General features: G+C 42.1%; 1 protein-coding gene across 7 annotated transcripts in view; it reads right to left on the reverse strand.

Moving 5' to 3' along the window:
* Window positions 1–17,896, reverse strand: part of col4a4 (collagen, type IV, alpha 4) — a 241,645-nt gene that overhangs the window by 30,945 nt on the left and 192,804 nt on the right. For all 7 annotated transcript variants that reach the window (XM_045704243.1, XM_014159949.2, XM_014159950.2 and 4 more), the window contains 8 exons: window positions 13,999–14,180; window positions 13,836–13,899; window positions 13,582–13,656; window positions 12,721–12,828; window positions 12,407–12,514; window positions 12,219–12,290; window positions 11,943–12,071; window positions 11,297–11,404 (listed from right to left, as the gene is read on the reverse strand). In XM_045704243.1, coding sequence (XP_045560199.1) covers window positions 11,297–11,404; window positions 11,943–12,071; window positions 12,219–12,290; window positions 12,407–12,514; window positions 12,721–12,828; window positions 13,582–13,656; window positions 13,836–13,899; window positions 13,999–14,180 — 846 coding nt within the window. The remainder of the gene's footprint in view (window positions 1–11,296; window positions 11,405–11,942; window positions 12,072–12,218; window positions 12,291–12,406; window positions 12,515–12,720; window positions 12,829–13,581; window positions 13,657–13,835; window positions 13,900–13,998; window positions 14,181–17,896) is intronic.

Raw genomic sequence — 17,896 nt, forward strand, 5'->3', positions numbered from 1 at the left:
AAACATAACAATTATTTTAAGAATTATAGATACAGAACTCCTCTATGCACTCGATATGTCCGATTTTAAAATAGCTTTTCGGTGAAAGCACATTTTACAATATTCTCAGTAGATAGCCCAGCCATCACGGCTAGCCATTTAGACACCGACAAGTTTAGCCCTGACCAAAATCAGATTTACTATTAGAAAAGTTTGATTACCTTTGATGTTCTTCGTCAGAATGCACTCCCAGGACTGCTACTTCAATAACAAATGTTGGTTTGGTCCAAAATAATCCATCGTTATATCCGAATAGCGGCGTTTTGTTCGTGCGTTCTAGACACTATCCGAATGGTAAATCAGGGTCGCGAGCATGGCGCATTTCGTGACAAAAGATTTCTAAATATTTCATTACCGTACTTCGAAGCATGTCAACCGCTGTTTAAAATCAATTTTTATGCAATTTTTCTCGTAAAGAAGCAATAATATTCCGACCGGGAATCTGCGTTTCGGTAAATAGAGGTAAAAACAGAAAGACGGGGGCGGCCAGTGCACGCGCCTAAGCCCACTGTCCCCTGATCGGCCACTTGAGAAAGGCGATAATGTGTTTCAGCCAGGGCTTTCAATTACGTCATTCAGCTTTTTCCCGGGCTCTGAGAGCCCATTGGAGCCGTAGGAAGTGTCACGTAACAGCAGAGATCCTTTGTAATGGATAGAGATAATCAAGAAGGGGAAGAAATGGTCAGACAGGGTACTTCCTGTACAGAATCTTCTCAGGTTTTGGCCTGCCAAATGAGTTCTGTTATACTCACAGACACCATTCAAACAGTTTTAGAAACTTTGGAGTGTTTTCTATCCAAAGCTAATAATTATATGCATATTCTAGTTTCTGGGCAGGAGAAATAATCAGATTAAATCGGGTACGTTTTTTATCCAGCCGTGAAAATACTGCCCCCTAGCCATAACAGGTTAACTGCCTCCTACACCAACTCAGAAGCTAGGATATGCATATTATTAACAGATTTGGATAGAAAACACACTGAATTTTCTAAAACTGTTTGAATGGTGTCTGTAGGTATAACAAAACTCATATGGCAGGCAAAAACCTGAGAAAAATACAATCAGGAAATGAGAATTTTGTGGCTGTACTATTTTCGAGTCATTGCTAATAGATCACACAGTGACAAAGGATTCATTTTGCACTTCCTACGACTTCCACTAGATGTCAACAATCTTTATAAAGTTGTTTGAAGCGTCTATGATGAACAGAGACCGGATGACAAGGAAGGGAAGTTGACGTCCCTGGGATGTCGTCACTTCATTATTGCGTGCTCATGCGCGTTCATGTGAGGCGAGACATTTTTCAAAACGTTTTTCAAGACACAGGAGAGGTCGGGTTGAAATATTACTGATGTTTCACGTTAAAAATGGCCCTAAAGATTGATGCTAAACAACGTTTGACATGTTTGAACGAACGTAAATAGATTTTTTGTAAACTTTTCGTCGTGACTTTTCCCCCCCCCGCCCTACATTTTGAGGAGCCTACTGAACGCGCTAACAACATGGAACAACTTGGAGTTATTTGGACAGAAATTATGAACTTTGTCGAAAGAAACCACATTTGTTGTGGACCTGGGATTCCTGGAAGTGCCTTCTGATGAAGATAATCAAAGGTAAGGGATTATTTACAATAGTATTATTGATATTAGATGGTTCCAAGATGGTGCTAACCTGTATATCCTAGCCTATTGTTCTTAGCATAGCACCCCGTTTATTGCAAAGTGTGATTTCCCAGTAAAGTTATTTTGAAATCTGGCAATGCGGTAGCATTTACGAGATGTTAATCTATAATTCTTTGAATGACAATATTATAATTTACCAATGTTTTCGACTAGTAATTTAGTAAATTGTAACGCTGATTCACCGGAAGCATTTGAGGGGAAAAAAAAATCGGAATTTCACCGCCACTGTAAAATGCTGTTTTTGGATATAAATATGAACTTGATGGAACAAAAAATGCATGTATTGTATAACATAATGTCCTAGGAGTGTCATCTGATGAAGATTGTCAAAGGTTAGTGCATAATTTTAGCTGGTTTTCTGCTTTTGGTGACGCCTGTCTTTGAATTGACAAAACATTACACACAGCTATTTTCAATGTACTCTCCTAACATAACCTAACTTTATGCTTTCGCCGTAAAGCCTCTTTGAAATCAGACAATGTGGTTGGATTTAGGAGATGTTTACCTTTCAAATGGTAAAGAATAGTTGATTGTTTGAGAAATTGAAATTATTAGATTCTTGCAGTTTTGAATTTCCCGCCATGGTATCTTGTCAATAAATCCCGTTAGCGGGATCAGAGCGGGAAGGGGTCCTCTAGAGGTTAAACATTTATTTTATTTTTCGTGCTCACCCTGGAAATAGAATGCAGTGTAGCAATGCATGAATCCAACAACATTCTATATACAGTTGAAGTCGGAAGTTTACATACACCTTAGCCAAATACATTTAAACTCAGTTTTTCACAATTCCTGACATTTAATCCCAGTAAAAATCCATGTCTTAGGTCAGTTAGGATCCCCACTTTATTTTAAGAATGTGAAATGTCAGAATAACAGTAGAGATAATTATTTATTTCAGCTATTATTTCATTCATCTCATTCCCAGTGGGTCAGAAGTTTACATACACTCAATTAGTATTTGGTAGCATTGACTTTAAATTGTTTAACTTGGGTCAAACGTTTTGGGTAGCCTTCCACAAGCTTTCCACAATAAGTTGGGTGAATTTTGGCCCAGTCCTCCTGACAGAGCTGGTGTAACTGAGTCAGGTTTGTAGGCCTCCTTGCTCGCACATGCTTTTTCAGTTCTGCTCACACATTTTCTATAGGATTGAGGTCAGGGCTTTGTGATGTCCACTCCAATACCTTGACTTGGTTGTCCTTAAGCGATTTTGTCACAACTTTGAAAGAATACTTGGGGTCATCGTCCATTTGGAAGACCCATTTGCGACCAAGCTTTAACTTCCTGACTGATGTCTTGAGATGTTGCTTCAATATATCCACGTAATTTTCCTCCCTCGTGATGCCATCTATTTTGTGAAGTGCACCAGTCCCTCCTGCAGCAAAGCACCCCCACAACATGATGCTGCCAACCCGTGCTTCATGGTTGGGATGGTGTTCTTAGGCTTGCAAGCCTCCCCCTTTTTCCTCCAAACATAACGATGGTCATTATGGCCAAACAGTTGTATTTTTGTTTCATCAGACCAAAGGACATTTCTCCAGAAAGTACTATCTTTGTCCCCATGTGCAGTTGCAAATCATAGTCTGGCTTTTTTATGGTGGTTTTGGAGCAGTGGCTTCTTCCTTGCTGAGCGGCCTTTCAGATTATGTCGATATAGGACTCGTTTTACTGTGGATATAGATACTTTTGTACCGGTTTCCTCCAGCATGTTCACAAGGTCCTTTGCTGTTGTTCTGGGATTGATTTGCACTTTTCGCACCATAGTACATTCATCTCTAGGAGACAGAATGCGTCTCCTTCCTGAGCGGTATGACAGCTGCGTGGTCCCATGGTATTTATACATGCGTACTATTGTTTGTACAGATGAACGTGGTACCTTCAGGTATTTGGAAATTGCTCCCAAGGATGAACCAGACTTGTGGGGGTCTACACTTTTTTTTCCTGAGGTCTTGGCTGATTTCTTTTGATTTTCCCATGATGTCAAGCAAAGAGGCACTGAGTTTGAAGGTAGGCCTTGAAATACATCCACAGGTACACCTCCAATTGACTCAAATTATGTCAGTTAGCCTATCAGAAGCTTCTAAAGCCCATGACATAATTTTCTGGAATTTTATAAGCTGATTAAAGGCACAGTCAACTTAGTGTATGTAAACTTCTGACCCACTGGAATTGAGATACAGTGAGTTATAAGTGAAATAATCTGTCTGTAAACAATTGTTGGAAAAATTACTTGTGTCATGCACAAAGTAGATGTCCTAACCGACTTGTCAAAACTATAGTTCGTTAACAAGAAATTTGGGAGTGGTTGAAAAACGAGTTTTAATGACTCCAACCTAAGTGTATGTAAACTTCCGACTTCAATTGTACATTCATCAACCGGATCAAGAAATGTGCATGGTTAGTCAATGCCGGTTAAAATGAATCAAATCTGGTCTAGAGATTGAGTGGGTCATTGATAAGAAAGGTATTAGACAATTTTTATGATCTTCCCTACTTTATAAGTAGGCTAAAGTTGTAGTTAACAAATGTATTGGGCCGTAGGCTAGAATTTATCTGACAAATTTAACTCTTCTAGCTCCACAATGAGAGAGGGTGCAGGGCATGCAAGCAGGCTGTTAGCGAGCCTGCCAGCTTAGCGGAGTCTGCCACTAGCACAGTCAGTGTAGTCAGCTCAGCTATCCCCATTGAGACTGTGTTTGTGCCTCAATCTAGGTTGGGCAAAACTAAAAATGGCGGTGTTCGCCTTAGCAATCTCACTGGAATAAAGACCTCCTCCATTCCTGTCATTATTGAAAGAGATTGTGATATCTCACATCTCATGTTAGCGCTACTTAATGTTAGATCCCTCACTTATAGTCAATGAACTTATGATCACTGATCATAATCAATATTTAACTAGGCAAGTCAGTTAAGAACAAATTCTTATTTACAATGACAGCCTACCCTGGCCTAACCCGGACGACGCTGGGCCAATTGCGCGCCGGATCCCAATCACTGCCGGATGTGATGCAGCTGGATGTGATTGGCCTGACTGAAACATGGCTTAAGGTTGATGAATTTACTGTGTTAAATGAGGCCTCTCTTCCTGGTTACACTAGTGACCATATCCCCCACGCATCCTGATAGCAAATTTCCATTTACCCCCCCCAAAAAAATACTAGTCATGAAATCTATGCAGCCTACTCAATCACTTTTTACAGCTACTGTTCACAGGCCTCCTGGGCTGTATACGGCATTCCTCACTGAATTCCCTGTGGAAGTGGGTCTGTGGAAAAGTCCACAGACCAAATCCAAAAGGTTTTCGGAGCCATCATCGACTCAGTGGGTTTTGTCCAACATGTCTCCGGACCTACTCACTGCCACAGTCATACTCTGGACCTAGTTCTGTCCCGTGGAATAAATATTGTGGATCTTAATGTTTTTCCTCATAATCCTGGACTATCGGACCACCATTTTATTACGTTTGCAATTGCAACAAATAATCTGCTTAGATCCCAACCAAGTATAATCAAAGCTGTGCTAAAAAAGCTCGGACATCCCAAAGATTCCTAGATACCCTTCCAGATTCCATCCACCTACCAAAGACGTCAGAGTATAAAAATTGGTTAACCTGTTAGGGCTAGGGGGCAGCATTGACACGGCTAGATAAAAAACATACCCGATTTAATCTGGTTACCACTCCTACCCAGTAACTAGAATATGCATATACTTATTACATATGGATAGAAAACACCCTAAATGTTCTAAAACTGTTTGAATGGTGTCTGTGAGTATAACAGAACTCAAATGGCAGGTCAAAACCTGAGAGATTCCTTTACAGGAAGTGGCCTGTCTGACCATTTGTTGAACTTCTTTTCCATCTCTATCATTTACTAAGGATCTCTGCTCTAACGTGACACTTCCCACGTCGTCCATAGGCGCTCAGAGCCCGGGAAAAAACAGAATGTCGTCATTCCAGCCCCAGGCTGAAACACATTATCGCCTTTCTCAAGTGGCCGATCAAGAGACACTGGCTTATGCGCGTGACCCCGACCGCCCCCGCCTTTGGGATTTTTTTCCTCTGTTTGCCGAAAAGGAGATTCCCTGTCGGAATATTATCGCTTTTCTACGAGAAAAATGTCGTAAAAATTGATTTTAAACAGCGGTTGACATGCTTCGAAAGTACGGTAATGGAATACTTAGAATTTTATTGTCACGAATTGCGCCATGCGCGTGACACTTCTTTACTATTTCGGATAGTGTCTGGAACGCATACGAACAAAACGCCGCTATTCGGATATAACGATGGATTATTTTGGACCAAACCAACATTTGTTATTGAAGTAGCAGTCCTGGGTGTGTATTCTGACGAAGACAACAAAAGGTAATGAAATTTTATAATAGTAAATATGATTATGGTGAGTGCTAAACTTGCCGGGTGTCTAAATAGCGAGCCCGTGATGCCTGGGCTATGTACTTAGAATATTGCAAAATGTGCTTTCACCAAAAGCTATTTTAAAATCGGACATATCGAGTGCATAGAGGAGGTCTGTATCTATAATTCTTAAAATAATTGTTATGCTTTTTGTGAACGTTTATCGTGAGTAATTTAATAAAATGTTAGCGAATTCCCCGGAAGTTTGCGGGGGGTATGCTAGTTCTGAACGTCACATGCTAATGTAAAAAGCTGGTTTTTGATATAAATATGAACTTGATTGAACAAAACATGCATGTATTGTATAACATAATGTCCTAGGGTTGTCATCTGATGAAGATCATCAAAGGTGAGTGCTGCATTTAGCTGTCTTCTGGGTTTTGGTGACATTATATGCTGGCTTGAAAAATGGGTGTCTGATTATTTCTGGCTTGGTACTCTGCTGACATAATCTAATGTTTTGCTTTCGTTGTAAAGCCTTTTTGAAATCGGACAGTGTGGTTAGATTAACGAGAGTCTTGTCTTTAAATGGCTGTAAAATAGTCATATGTTTGAGAAATTGAAGTAATAGGATTTTTAAGGTTTTGAAAATCGCGCCACAGGATAGCAGTGGCTGTTACGTAGGTGGGACGAATTCGTCCCGCCTAGCCTAGAGAGGTTAACTAGCTAAATGAGGAACTAAATTTAACCTTGCGTAATACCCTAGATGCAGTCGCACCCCTAAAAACAAAAAACATTTGTCAAAAGAAACTAGCTCCCTGGAATACAGAAAATACCCGAGCCCTGTAGCAAGCTTCCAGAAAATTGGAATGGAAATGGCGCACCACCAAACTGGAAGTCTTCCGACTAGCTTGAAAAGACAGTACCGGAAAAAATGGAAAAGCCCTCACTGCTGCTCGATCATCCTATTTTTCCAACTTAACTGAGGAGAATAAATACAATTCAAAATATATTTTTGATACTGTCGCAAAGCTAATTAAAAAGCAGCATTCCCCAAGAGAGGATGGCTTTCACTTCAGCAGTGATAAATTCATGAACTTATTTGACGAAAAGATCATGATCATTTGAACGCAAATTACGGACTCCTCTTTAAATCTGCGTATTTCTCCAAAGCTCAGTTGTCCTGAGTCTGCACAACACTGCCAGGACCTAGGATCAAGGGAAACATTCATGTTTCTTTATCCTATATCTCGAAACATTCATGAAAATAGTAATGGTCTCTAAACCTTCAAGCTGCATACTGGACCCTATTCCAATTAAATTACTAAAAGAGCTGCTTCCTGTGCTTGGTCCTCCTATTTGGAGCATAATAAATGGCTCCCTATCCACCGAATGTGTACCAAACTCACTAAAAGTGGCAGTAATAAAGCCTCTCTTGAAAAAGTCAAACCTTGATCCAGAAAATATGAAAAACTATCGGCCTATATCGAATCTTCCATTCCTCTCAATTTGTTTTGAAAAAGTGTTTGCACAGTCTGGTTTTAGACCCCATCATAGCACTGAGACTGCACTCATGAAGGTGGTAAATTACTTTTTAATGGCGTCAGATGAAGGCTCTGCATCTGTTCTCCTGCTCATAGACCTTAGTGCTGCTTTTGACACCATCAATCACCACATTCTTTTGGAGAGATTGGAAACCCAAATTGGGAACATGGACAATTTCTGTCCTGGTTTAGATCTTATCTGTTGGAAAGATATCCGTTTGTCTCTGTGAATGGTTTGTCCTCTGACAAATGAACTGTACGTTTCAGTGTTCCTCAATAATCTGTTTTAGGACCACTATTGTTTTCACTGTATATTTTACCTCTTGGTGATGTCATTCGGAAACATAATGTTAACTTTCACTGCTATGCAGGCGATACACAGCTGTACATTTCGATGAAACATGGTGAAAATTGCCCTCCCTGGAAGCCTGTGTTTCAGACATAAGGAAGTGGATGGTGGCACATTTTTTACTTTTAAATTCGTACAAAACAGAGATGCTAGTTCTAGGTCCCAAGAAACAATGAGATCTTCTGTTGGATCTGACAATTAATCTTCATGGTTGTCCAGTCGTCTCAAATAAAACTGTGAAGGACCTCGGCTCTGATTTCTCTTTTGACGAACATATCAAGACTATTTCAAGGACAGCTTTTTTCCATCTAAGTAACATTGCAAAAATCTGAAACTTTCTGTCCAAAAATGATGCATAAAAGTTAATTCATGCTTTTGTCACTTCTAGATTAGACTACTGCAATACTCTACTTTCTGGCTACCCGGATAAAGCACTAAATAAACTTCAGTTAGTGCTAAACACGGCTGCTAGAATTTTGACTAGAATCCAGAAATGTGATCATATTACTCCAGTGCTAGCCTCTCTACACTGGCTTCCTGTTAAGGCGAGGGCTGATTTCAAGGTTTTACTGCTAACCTACAAAGCATTACATTACTTGTTCCAACCTATCTCTCTGATTTGGTCCTGCCATACATACCTACACGTACGCTACAGTCACAAGACGCAGGCCTCCTTATTGTCCCTATAATTTCTAAGCAAACAGCTGGAGGCAGGGCTTTCTCCTATATGTTTTTATTTATTTTTATTCAACTAGGCAAGTCAGTGAAGAACAAATTCTTATTTACAATGACAGCCTACACCGGCAAAACCCAGACGACGCTGAGCCAATTGTGTGCCGCCCTATGGGACTTCCAATCACGGCCATTGTAATACAGCCTGGAATCGAACCAGGGTGTCTGTAGTGAAGCCTCAAGCACTGAGACTGCTGCGCCACTCGGGAGCCTATATAGCTCCACTTTTATGGAGTGGTCTACCTATCCATGTGAGAGACGCAGCCTCGATCTCGACCTTTAAGTCTTTATTGAAGACTCATCACTTCAGTAGGTCCTATGATTGAGTGCAGTCTGGCCCAGGGGTGTGAATGTGAACGGAAAGGCACTGGAGCGACGAACCGCCATTGCTGTCTCTGCCTGGCCGGTTCCCCTCTCTCCACTGGGATTCTCTGCCTCTAACACTATTACGGGGGCTGAGTCACTGGCTAACTGGTGCTCTTCCATGCTGTTCCTAGGTGGGGTGCGTCACTTGAGTGGGTTGAGTCATTGACATGATCTTCCAGTCCGGGTTGGCGCCCCCCTCGTTGCCGTGGGGGAGATCTTGTCTCAGGGTAGTAGGTTAGTGGTTGAAGATATCCCTCTAGTGGTGTGGGGGCTGTGCTTTGGCAAAGGTGGTGGGGTTATATCCTGCCTGGTTGGCCCTGTCCGCAGGTATCGTCGGATGGGGCCACAGTGTCTCCCGACCGTTCCTGTCTCAGCCTCCAGTATTTATGCTGCAATAGTTTGTGTCGGGGGGCTAGGGTCAGTCTGTTATATCTGGAGTATTTCTCCTGTCTTATCCTGTGTCCTATGTGAACTTTAAGTATGCTCCCTCAAATTCTCTGATTGAAATAGACTATGTATTTGAAAACAATAGCCTACCTGTGTTGATTTCGATCATACGGATGGATATACAGAGCCTTCAGAAAGTATTCATACCCCTTGACTTATTCCACATTTTGTTGTGTTACAGTTTTAATTAGTTTAAAAGCTGAAACAGACATACGTCAATTAAGGCAGCCCCCCACACCTCTCTGATTGGGTTAAATGCGGAAGACACATTTCGGTTGAATGCATTCAGTTGTGCAACTGGCTAGGTATCCCCTTTCCTTTCCAGGATGACTTAAAGCTGTAAGGTGCTTCTACAAAGTATTGACTCAGGGGTGTGAATACATGTAAATTAGATATTTCAATCAAAAATGTTTTATATCTAAACGCATCATGCCACAATTTCAAAGGTTTTACTGAGTTACAGTTCATAGAAGGAAATCAGTCATTTTAAATAAAGTTATCAGGCCCTAATCTATGGATTTCACATGAATGGGCAATGGGAGCAGGGCCCACCCACAGAGGAGCAAGGCCCAGTCAATCAGAATTAGTTTTTCCCCACAAAAGGGCTTTATTACAGAGAGAAATACCCCCTCAGTATATTTCCCCTTGCTTCTAGCCTAGCATTAAGGTTTGCAACAACAGGGGTTTGTACAAACCTTGCCGTCTGCCTCTCCGACCTCCACAAAAATTTTGAAAATGTAATTTACACATTTTGTTGAGATCATAGAGGCAGACAGCAAGGTTTGTTCAAACCCCTGTTGTTGCAATTATGCTGACGCATTAGTTTGCCTGGCTGGCTCAAGACAGTTGCTGTCTCATCAGGACACCATTCACTCTCTATGCGGGAGATCACATGAATTATTATGGATACAGTATATCCAAATAAATGTCAATAGAAAACAGCTAAAACAAATGTAAATGCAGCTAATTTGGTTTAATTTCTGCAGCAGAATTTGATTGATTTTATTTTCTGTCGATAGCTAGCTGGCAGGCAGATTATTTGATTTCATAGCAAGGATGGACATAGAATTAGCAACTAGATTTTTCTCCGGACTATTTCCTCTGGTGGAAGGATGAAATAGTATAAATTTAATTTAACTCCTCTTCGTGTTGTGCCTAAGAACAGCCCTTAGCCGTGGTATATTGGCCATATACCACACCCCTTCGGGCCTTATTCCTAATGGGCACACAGAGGCACCAGAGTGAAGTTTCCACTAGGTACAGATCTAGGGTCAGCTTTCCCACCCCTAATCCTAACCTTAAACATTAGTGGGGAAAATGCAAAACTGACCGAAGATCAGCTTCTAGGGGCAACTTCACTTAGCCTGGCTGATGCGACTCACGTGGTACACAACCGAGGGAGAGCTGTGACACACTGGTCTGGACAGGAGTCCATTGTAAATGCAGTATTCGCACAGAAATGGGCTGTGCTTCGATTGGTTCTCTCAAAAGTTGAGACTGCACGTTGTTTGGATTTGAAAATCTAACAGTTGTATTGGAAGTGGGCTGCACTCGGGGGCTGTTTGTGCTTGTCCATGTGGGTGTTTGAGTGAGAAAGACACAGAGGAGAACCAATCAGTAAAAAAGCTTCAAAAAGCTCCTTCATTATCAACGCATCGTGCCAACAACATCAAAAGAGCCTTTCCAGACTCTGAAGTCAGGAGGAGTTAGGTGTTAGCCAGACTAAACTTCACCCTACTCCCATACAGACCGGTCATTAAAGGCGTCGACAACTGTGATTCTGACCTGGTGGTCCGTCGAGTCCAGGGAAGCCTGACTCCCCACAGTGGCCGGGCATGGACTCCTTACAGTCCATGCCTGGTAGACCGGAGGCACCTGTGTCTCCTGGGCTTCCTATAAAGAGAGGACATTCCTGGTCACAGCATTTTACTGAACCCTACTCCTTTTTGAAAAACACAACTTACAGTATATAACGAGTACAGTACACTAATATCATGTGTAATGTAACAGCACGACCTGTCATTATGCACTGCTTGTATGTCAACTGCTCCATGGGAGGGTTTTATTCAAGCTTTCTGAGACACTCTTTTTACATTAAAAGTTAAATGGGCCTCATTTGTAAGATTTGCCTTGACCAAATGTCTAAAACAAGCCACGAGTTCCCAAAATGTGATGAAAAACCATTTGTCAAATGTCTGTTAACATTATAGCTATGTAAATATCACATGAGCATGTTTCATTTATAAATCATGCATTTTCATGCAACATCGAAATAAATTAATGTCAAGTCCTAAATCATTCCATGTATGCACAATTTATGAGCAAAGTTGCGCGTAAGAAAAAACATTTAAATGTGTTCCGTGGTTTGATACAGTGTCCATCTCTCTGGGGTTGGTATCTCTGGATGGGAATCACTGAGGTTATACAGTACCTGTTAGTCCAGACTGGCCTTTGGGGCCCAGAGGTCCTGGCTGAGAGGGCCCCTGAGGCCCTTGATACCCTCTGGAACCCTTCTCTCCTTTACAGCCTGGAGCACCAGAGGGACCGGGCACACCTGGGCCTGGGAAACACATTCACACAAACAAAATGTCTTTGCCTCTCCATGACTCACCTCCCCAACATACACAAATGTTAAATTGAGAACTGTATATTTTCCAGAATTTCAGAGAGATTATCTTGATATTGCTGCATTGTGCATTTTACTAACCTCTGGCCCCAACCTCGCCCTTCACACCCTTCAGTCCGTCCAGTCCATGCAAACCCAGTGGTCCAGGTGGACCTGGGAGGCGAAATAAGGAAATTAAAGTACGTCAATGCCAGAATCTCAAATTGATAGAAACATTTGATGTAAAATAATGTCCTTGTTTTCTAGTCTGGTCTTGAGCATGTCCCCACCTTTGAGTCCAAGGGGTCCTTGGTCTCCCTTGGGCCCAGTTTGTCCAGGGGTCCCTGGGAGACCATCAGCCCCAGGTTTACCACTCGGACCTGGGGGTCCGATCACACCTTCCCAGCAGAGGGAGGAGAGAGGGGTAAGGAGGAGAGCAGAGCTCAAACCAATCAAGGCACACTGGTGAGATCATCAACAACACTAACAAATAAAGATGAGCAAAGCCCACAAACCCTAAAATATTGTTAAGAGTTTGTTGGCGTTGATTAGGCATTGTTTTGGGTAGTGTGCAATTAAGAGTCTTGAAGGTTAAAGTCCTCACCAGCAGGCCCTGGAGGTCCGATGGATCCTTGCGGACCAGTTAACCCTTTAGGTCCTGGAGCTCCTGAAAATCCTGGTTCACCTACATCACCTTGGTCACCCGGTGGGGCTGAAGGAGGGAGAGGGGGGCAAGTTTTACTGTACAGGTTGTTCACAGACATCATACACCATTACTAGCGCACCTATATCTTCCCTATTTCCCCCAGCTTGATCAGGGCACACATCTGCTATTGTGTGGTAAGTTGATAACAGGCCTGCGCTCAAATAGTATTTTTCTTTCAAATACTTTGAGCATTTGATTGAGTTAGCCTGAATTTACCAGATTGGCAGGTTGAATTTACCAGATCGGAGGGTTAGCACTTTTGGGACTAGTCCATTAGTTCCATAGTGCCAAACAAGTTAAATCAATCACAGCCAAAGTATTTGAAAGATACTATTTTAACTCAGTTCTTTACACATCTTCCGTGAAGTAGCTATATTGATAATGCCACTTGGAGGAGGGACGTAGACAATTACCTTCAAGTATCATCATTGGTGAAGAGCCAGTGTTGGAGTTATCAGCTGTCTCCAGGAGATGGTTACTAAGACCCATCTGATCTATTGTGGCAAACCCCTTAATAGTTTCTTCAAGGAATGCCCCTTGCTATTTTTGTCTGCATGCCCCTATCACACCCATAGATTTTTAGCTAGTGGTGGCTAAAGTTAGCATAAGTTTGTAGTGACTGTTAAGAGAACTGAACCATGGTTTACAGTTTCTCCTGGCCCATAGACTATTTTCAGGGTGAGGAACCAACTAACATTAAGTTGTATAATCCTGAACTTCTCTTTTAAATATGTGCTGTACCATCTCCTATCCTCTTACCAAATGCTCCAGTGTCTCCTGTAGCTCCTCTATCACCAGCCGGTCCAGGGATGCCAATGGAGTCGCCCCGTTCACCTGTAAACCAATCAACTCTCAGATCTCATTATCGCGAAGCATGAATTACACAAAACAATAATGCCCTCTGCCTAACAAATCAGTCATAGTCCCTGCAGCTTTTCCCTGGTGATATGCACAACATCACAATGAGAAGAGAAAATACTGTATAAGTTGTGTCAATTGTCAATTGGAAGTACCTTTAAGACCACTGTACCCTGGGAAGCCAGGTGTGCCAGGAGATCCAGTACACCCTGATTCACCCTAAAGAGACACAAACAAAAACAGTGTTTAGTATTTGGCATGTTTTTGACCCATGTCTATAATCAGACCAGGTACAGTAGGTACTCTTAACATCCATACCTGATCACCAATCTCTCCAGGGAAGCCTATGATACCCCTCTGGCCAGGCAGGCCAGGTAGTCCAGGTTCACCTGAGTGTCCACATGTACCAGGTGGTCCTTGAGGCCCGGCCTCTATGCCAGGCCCCCCCAAAAGCCCTGGGTACCCTGGTTGACCCCTGCCTCCCGCAGGACCCTTGTCACCTGGGATGGGGTTTACAATAAACAAGACTGCAGTCACACTTGCAATTATGCTTGTTGCCAGACAAATACAAAAATAAAAAATTCAACCAGCGGATCTGTATGCAACACACTTATTATATTCCAAACATTAGCCAGCGCAAATACCTAATGTTTCGACCTATATGACTTGTGTAACAGAGTAGGTCCCTTCTCTGTCCTGCCTGGGCGTGAACCCCTGACCTTCTTTACAACACTCACAAAGCAGTGTAACCAAAACCATGATCTTGATTGAGCAAGGGGCGACATTACTTCAAGTCTCAGGCAGGGTGATGTCACCACTCGACACTTGCTCTGGATACAACATCTGCTGCTCTTGACCCTCAGTTAAATGTCAATTCAGAAAGCATAACTACAGTGCCTTCAGAAAGTATCCATACATCCCTTTGACTTATTCTACATTTTCTTGTGTGACTGAATTCAAAGTGGATTAAATAGATGTTTTTCTCTCACCCATCTACAGACAACACCCCATAATGACAAAGTGAAAACATGTTTTTAGAAATGTATGCAAATGCAGTGAATACGAAATACAGAAATATCTCATTTATATAAGTATTCACAACGCTTTGCTGTGACACTCTAAATTGAGCTCAGTTGCATCCAATTTCCTTTGATCATCCTTGAGATGTCAGTCAGTACAACTTTATTGGAATCCACCTGTAGCCAATTCACATGTTTGGACATGATTTAGAAAGAAACACATATGTCTACTTAAACTATACCATGAATTCCAAGGAACTGTCCGTAGATCTCTAAGATAGAATTGGGACAGCGACACATTTTTGATTGTTTTGGCTCTGTACTCCAGCACTTTTTGAATTGAAAGGTTACAATGACTATGCGGTTAAATTGCAGACTGTCAGCTTTAATTTATGGGTATCATGGGTTTATGGGCTTTATGGGTTTCATCCATATCAGGTCAGCAGTTTAGAAATTACAGCACTTTTTGTACATAGTCCTTCATAGTCCCCCCATTTTAGGGGACCAACGGTATTGGGAAAAATGCACAGTCAAAAGTTGGGACACACCTACTTATTCAAGGGTTTTTCTTTATTTGTATTATTTCTACATTGTAGAATAATAGTGAAGACATCAAACTATGAAATGACACATATGGAATCATGTAGTAACAAAAAAAATGTTAAACAAATCAAAATATATTTTATATATGAGATTCTTCAAAGTAGCCACTCTTTGCCTTGATGACAGCTATGCACACTCTTTGCATTGTCTCAACCAGCACCTGGAATGCTTTTCCAACAGTCTTGAAGGAGATCCCACATATGCTGAGCACTTGCTGGCTGCATTTCCTTCACTGTGCGGTCCAACTCATCCCAAACCATCTCAATTGGGTTGAAGTCAGGTGGATGTGGAGGCCAGGTCATCTAATGCAGCACTCCATCACGCTCCTTCTTAGTCAAATAGCCTTTACACAGCCTGGAGGTGTGTTGGGTCATCGTCCTGTTGAAAAACAAATGATAGTCCCACTAAGTGGGTGGCAGGTAGCCTAGTAGTTAGAGTGTTGGACTAGTAACCGGAAGGTTGCAAGATTGAATCCCTGAGCTGACATGGTAAACATCTGTCGTTCTGCCCCTGAACAAGGCAGTTAACCCACTGTTCCTAGGCCCTCATTGACAATAAGAATTTGTTCTTAATTTACTTGCCAAGTTAAATAAAGCTAAAATATATTTAAAAAAAAGTGTAAACCAGATGGGATGGCGTATTGCTGTGGTAGCCATGCTGGATAAAACTTCTTCAGGCTAGGGTCTATTTTTCTCCACTTCCTGTCTGACTGACGTGCCCTGTTGCTCAGGCCCTGAAGCCAGGATATGCATATAATTGGTAGCATTTTAAAGAAGACACTCTGAAGTTTGTATAAATGTTAATATATAAAAATAAAAACATTTGGAGAGCCCATGCTCTTACAATGGAAAGTATAGGTGCATTTCCAAATCCGGCTCCCAGATTGCAAATGCTATGGCTTCCATTAGATGTCAACAGTCTTTGTTCAAGGTTTCAGGCTTGTTTCTACCAAAACAAGGAAGAATAATGAGTTTTCGTACTGGGATACAGACTTGGAAATTAGTGTATGCTCGTGTGACGAAGAGTGTACGCCCACCTGCTAATATCGCTTTCCTATTGATAGTTTAATTACATTTTAGGGTATCTGTCATGCATGGCCACACAGTCGTGGGTGAACAGGGAGTACAGGAGGGGACAAAGCACACAACCATGTGGGGCCCCTGTGTTAAGGGTCAGCGTGGTGGAGGTGATATTGCCCACCCTCACCACCTTGGGTCAGCCCGTCAGGAAGTCCAGGATCCAGTCCTAAGCTTGGTGACGAGCTTGGAAGGGATAATGGTGTTGAACGCTTAGCTGTAGTCAATGAACAGCATTCTCATAAAGGTATTACTCTTATCGAGGTGGGTGAGGGCAGTGTGGAGAGCAATTGAGATTGCATCATCTATAGATCTGTTGGTGCGGTAAGCAAATTGGAGTGGGTTTAGGGTGGCTGGGTTACTGGAATTAATGTGTGCCATAACCAGCCTTTCAAAGCACTTCATTATTACAGGAGTGCTAAAGGGCGGTAATCATTGTGGCATGAAGCCACTCAACGTCAACAAAACAAAGGAGATGATCGTTGACTTCAGGACACATCAGAGGGAGCAACCCCCTATCCACATCAACGGGACAGCAGTGGAGAATGTGGAACGTTTTAAGTTCCTCGGTGTACACATCACGGATAAACTGAAATGGTCCACCCACACAGACAGTGTGATTAAGAAGGCACAACAGCACCTCTTCAACCTCAGGAGGCTGAAGAAATTTGTCTTGTCATCTAAAACCCTCACAAACTTTTACAGATGCACAATTGAGAGCATCCTGTTGGGCTGTATCACCGCCTGGTATGGCAACTGCACCACCCTCAACCGCAAGGCTCTCCAGAGGGTGGTGTGGTCTGCACAACACATCATCGGGGGCAAACTACCTGCCCTCCATGACACCTACAGCACCCGATGTCACAGGAAGGCCAAAAATATCATCAAGGACAACAACCACCTGAGCCACTGCCTGTTCACCCTGCTACCCTCCAGAGGGCGAGGTCAGTACAGGTGCATCAAGGCTGGGACCGAGAGACTGAAAAACAGCTTCTATCTCAAGGCCATCAGACTGTTAAACAGAAATCATTAACACAGAGAGGCTGCTGCCTACATACAGACTCGAATCATTGGCCACTTTAATAAATGGATCACTAGTAACTTTAAATAATGCCACTTTAATAATGTTTACATATCTTACATTACTCATCTCATATGTATATACTGTATTTTATACCATCTATTGCATCTTGCCTATTCCACTCGGTCATCGCTCATCCATATATCTATATGTACATATTCTTATTCCATCCCATTAGATTTGTTTGTATTAGGTAGTTGTTGTGGAATTGTTACTTGTTAGATATTACTGCACTGTCGGAACTAGAAGCACAAGCACTTCGCTACACTCGCATTAACATCTTCTAACCATGTGTATGTGACCAATAACATTTGATTAGATAGAGTTCTTAGGAACAGGGATGATTGTGGTCATCTTAAAACATGTTGGGATTAAAGACTGGGACACGGATAGGTTGAAAATTACAATAAATATGCCTGTCAGCTGTTCTGCGCATG

Source organism: Salmo salar, chromosome ssa20 (assembly GCF_905237065.1).
Source record: "Salmo salar chromosome ssa20, Ssal_v3.1, whole genome shotgun sequence".
NCBI lineage: Eukaryota > Metazoa > Chordata > Actinopteri > Salmoniformes > Salmonidae > Salmo > Salmo salar.